The following is a 4,707-nucleotide window of genomic DNA, read 5'->3' on the forward strand; positions in this document are numbered from 1 at the left end:
GGGGGTGAAAACTTTTTGAATTTGAAGATCAAGGTAAATTGTACTTAATTTGTCTTCCGGGAAACATGCAAGTATCTTCTGTTGCTTCCGAAGGGCAGTACTAAATGGAAAAAAAAATGATATTTCAACAAAATAAGAAAAATTTGGACATCTTCATCTGGTTCAAAAGTTTTCACCCCCGGCTCTTAATGCATCGTGTTGCCTTTTGGAGAATCAGTGAATGTTTTTTTAATAGTTGTGTTTGAGTCCCTCAATTGTCCTCAGTGTGAAAAGATGGATCTCAAAATCATACAGTCACTGCTGGAAAGGGTTCAAATCTGCAGAAGATGCTGGAAAACTGAAGAATCTGCAGGACATGGAGGATTTTTCTGAGGAACAGTGCTCAGTTTAACTGTTCAGAACAAACAAGGGACTCACAAAACAAAAAACAGTGGTAGATCATCGAGGTAACCACACACAGTATTAAGAACCAAGGGTTCCCAAACTTTTGAATGGGGTTATTTTAATAATTTCAGCTATTTTTTTTTTCTTGTGGACTAAATGTCAACATCTTTTATGTCAAATACCTTACTCAGGACAGTACTAAATAAAAAATAACATGCATTTTATATGATCTCTCTTATTTTGTTAAAATTATTAACATATTCACAGATTCTGCCAGGGGTTCCCAAACTTTCGCATGCCACTGTATCATCAACCCCTAGTAACAGGTATCAGTATAAGACCACTATTGGAAAGCATAAACAAAAAAAATACTGAGTACACCTTTAAAACCTAGCAGGATAATTAGCTGTGTTTGTAATGTACTGTTATCAGGTAAATCAGAATAAACTAGCCAGGTAAGGTATATAAACACATACTTTATCTCTGAAGTCAACATCGTTGAGCAAAATGGCTTTTTGGTAGGTTGCAGTCCTGAGATAGTCCTGAAGCATGTTCTGCTGCTGGGACAGACAGCCATAGAACTGAGAGGAAACTACAAATGTCTCACATTTCTTACAGAGGTAAATCATGTTTACATACACGGGAACTGAATAAAGTTGCAGGTGTGTGTGAGGTAATTCTCCGCTTTACCTGGAAGTACTGCAGTGCAGAAGAACCGTCTGTCCTCTGCTGAAACACGGACTGATGTCTCCTGAGCTCGTGCCATGAGCGCAGCATTCTGTGGAAGATCTCAAACTCTGTGCAGAAATCAAGAGGACAATAATACGATCCAAAACAGTAATGGAGCTGTATCATATTTAAAAATCATCCACTTTCAGCTCATGCTTCATGTGTCTTCTGGCTGTGAAATTTACAAAGGAAACATGAGAATAACCTTTATATTGTTAGTAATATTTCAATATGAACATTTACTGAGTTCAAATGCCATGTTCAAATATGAGTATCAAATATTATCCATCAGGCTTTTGAGGAATGTTTATTTGTTCATCTCTCAATCATCACTGTATTGCATTGCATTATATGTTATGGCCTAATTATAAAATGAAGCATTTAAACATCATCTTACTAAGACATTATTGAAAGATATAGAGTGACGACTGATATTAATATCATTTTATGTTCGTAGGCTGCTATACTGTTATAAAGATCTCATTTATTTAAATTACAAGCAGAATTTCATCTTACTTTTTGCCGTATAAAATTCAGCCATATTTTTGCTTAGTTTGGGCCTCTTAATAAAACTAAGATTGTTTTTTTTTTCACTTGAGTATGAGCTCCATATTCACACTATATCATACTCTATGAGCCATAAAAGTTTGATGCATCAACAAAAAACATGTACATTTTGTCTAAAGATTCAATAAACTGTCATTTCTTTTGTCGGGCTTTACAGGATTAATCAAGGTTAATGTTAATTTATAAATATACTACATGTTGGATCAAAACATATTAATGCTGATTTTGCTTATTTAACTAGAAACCAACAGTTCACTGTTATTGTCAGTATCAGTGTATCAACAGTATAAATCATATTACAGTATTTAGAGGCACTGCCAAATGTAAATAGAATACGAGTTGAAATACATTTGTTACATTGAAACATTCTAAATGTTAGATATTAAATGGACACTTTTAGAGTTTTAGGTCATTTCCTCTGTATAAAGAGTGTGATGTTGAGCGTGTCTCCACAGGGTTTGCCATTAGTGATTTTTCTATCATGTTTGATTCAGTTACCAGTGGACGTATCCAAAATCTCCCTGAGCCGTTAAATACAGATGTACAACAGATGTGCTGGAAAAACGTAATGCTTCTCAGAGGAAAAAGAGCGAAATGTTCCATACTTTGATCTTGGATTAGTAATACTAGAAGAAAAATATTAACCAAATTATACTGAAAAGCAACAAAGAATTAATAATGCTATGAGTCTTGAACAGCGTTTGACGTGACTTTTGGCTTCTGCTAAAGGGTCACATGAGATCAAAACATTTCTGTCCCGTTTGGAAGATGGATCAGGCAGAAATCTGACTTAAATATGCCAATTTTGAGGTAAAGAGTGATGAGAGGTCTAGATAAATGCAGATAACTGACCTGACTGGGCGCTGAAGCGCATGATGATACTGAAACAGCCCAGAGTGATGAGGAATGAGCGGGTGGCCACCCGACAACACTCTGTGTCCCTCGTGATGGAGAACTTAAAGACACAAACGCCAGCATCTGGAAGCATAAGAATACACTGGGCATATGAATGCTGATAAAACAATGAAAGGATTATGTCACCCAACATCTGTCATCATTCACTCACCCTCATGTCATTCCTGAGACATAGAATACAAAAGGAAAATGTCTGAAAAATGTTCATGCATGTTTACGTAAAACTAAAGTGGATGGTGATTTATATTGCCAAGATCCAAACAGTACAAAAAAGTAGTTAATTAAACTCGTGTACTTTGTTCCAAGTCTTCTGAAGCCGTACAAGATCCAAAATTTCATCGCTATTCACTACAAATCTTCCTTTCTTTTGCAACTCTCAAATCTCATTTGCACTTACGCATATTCAAACTTGGCATGTCATGTGGCAACCAATTTTGTTTGGCATCATTTTATTTTATTTTTTTAAAGACATTAACTTTTATTCAGCAAGGATGGATTAAATTGATCAAAAGCGACAGTAAAGACATTTATAATTTTACAATTTTATAATTTTACTGTTTCAAATAAATGCAGTTCTTCCCCTTTTGAAATCGCATTGCAAATTATATTAACGTCAAAACTAAAAATAAAAAGTTATCAATCCACCATATTGCTTTATTAAGTGAAAAGGTCTGAATCAGGAGAGAAATCTGCACACATCATGTTTTTATCAGCTGTTTGGACTCTCATTCTGACGGCACCCATTCACTGCAGAGCATCCATTGCTGAGACACTGATGTGATGCTACATTTCTCCAAATCTGTTCAGATTGTGAATACATTATTCAAAGATTTTCAATGAAAACTTTAACTGTTTTCAAGCTGAACAGCCTGTGGTCACTAAGTGTTTTCAATAAAGGAAACAGAAGCATGAACATTTTACTAAACATCTCCTTTTGTGCTCTACATAAAAATCACAGGTTCCAGATCAGTGTTTCAGCCATGAGCTGGCATCAGAACTGACTGTGTCCTGCTATGTGAGGTACGGGACACAGAAAAACACCAGAGCGGTGATATCTGATTTTCTGCACCAGGAGGCAGAAAGCGCTGGCGGCCAGGACCAGTGTACCATGTCAAAGAAAACAGAGTTCGGTGCAGGCGATGCTAGAGCTCAAGCAGCAGAACAGCCTCGCTGCTCACTGAGAATGAACAGCGGAGCCGTAAACCTGGCCATCATGGGAAGTCGTGGCCTAATGGTTAGAGAGTCGGACTTATAACCCAAAGGTTGCGGGTTCGAGTCTTGTACCGGCAGGGATTGTAGGTGGGGGGAGTGAATGTACAGCACTCTCTCCCACCTTCAATACCACGACTGAAGTGCCCTTGAGCAAGGCACCGAACCCCCAACTGCTCCCCGGGCGCCGCAGCATAAATGGCTGCCCACTGCTCCGTGTGTGTGTTCACGGTGTGTGTGTGTGTTCACTGCTGTGTGTGTGCACTTTGGATGGGATAAATGCAGAGCACTAATTCCAAGTATGGGTCACCATACTTGGCCACATGTCACGTCACTTTTCACTTCAAATCTGTCAGTGCCAGACCACACAATGAGACTCCAGAAAATGTGTTTCACACCTGAATAAAGAGTCTTAATTTGCCCTTCAACCAATAAACAAGACGCTACAAAGAGCCAGTGGAGACATGCGTATGATATGACGTTATTTACAGTGTGAATGCTTCCATGTGGTTCCTCAATCTTCATATTATTCAGACAGGAGCACATACTGAAAATGGGCATTACATGATATTGACTGACTAATTAATTACAAAAAAAAAAAAAATGAAAAAAGGGTAACACTTTAAGGTGTCCTTGTTACACGTTACATGTACTTACTATTATAATAATTATTTATGCATAATTACATGCAAGTAACCCTAAACCAAACCCTAATCAGTGTAACCGAAAAGAGCATAGTGATCCATAGGAAAGAAAAATCACCAATGAGATCTCATAAATATCTCAGTTTTTACAGCTGTTTCTTGTGTTTCTTGTTCATGTTTTCATGTCTTTTAGTTTGGAGTTTAGTCATGGTCCCTGTTTGTGTCATGCTTCCCTTGCCCTCATGTATTCATGCCTTTT

At 37.4% G+C, this 4,707-nt stretch overlaps 1 protein-coding gene across 1 annotated transcript in view; it reads right to left on the reverse strand.

Annotated features, from left to right (window-relative positions):
* carm1l (coactivator-associated arginine methyltransferase 1, like) overlaps positions 1-4,707 on the reverse strand; it is a 29,722-nt gene that overhangs the window by 22,342 nt on the left and 2,673 nt on the right. The window contains exons 2-4 of the mRNA XM_016504957.1: positions 2,533-2,658; positions 1,075-1,181; positions 861-965 (exon numbers count right to left, since the gene is read on the reverse strand). Coding sequence (XP_016360443.1) covers positions 861-965; positions 1,075-1,181; positions 2,533-2,658 — 338 coding nt within the window. The remainder of the gene's footprint in view (positions 1-860; positions 966-1,074; positions 1,182-2,532; positions 2,659-4,707) is intronic.

Source organism: Sinocyclocheilus anshuiensis, unplaced genomic scaffold (assembly GCF_001515605.1).
Source record: "Sinocyclocheilus anshuiensis isolate Anshui unplaced genomic scaffold, SAMN03320099.WGS_v1.1 scaffold210, whole genome shotgun sequence".
NCBI classification, from domain to species: Eukaryota; Metazoa; Chordata; class Actinopteri; order Cypriniformes; family Cyprinidae; genus Sinocyclocheilus; species Sinocyclocheilus anshuiensis.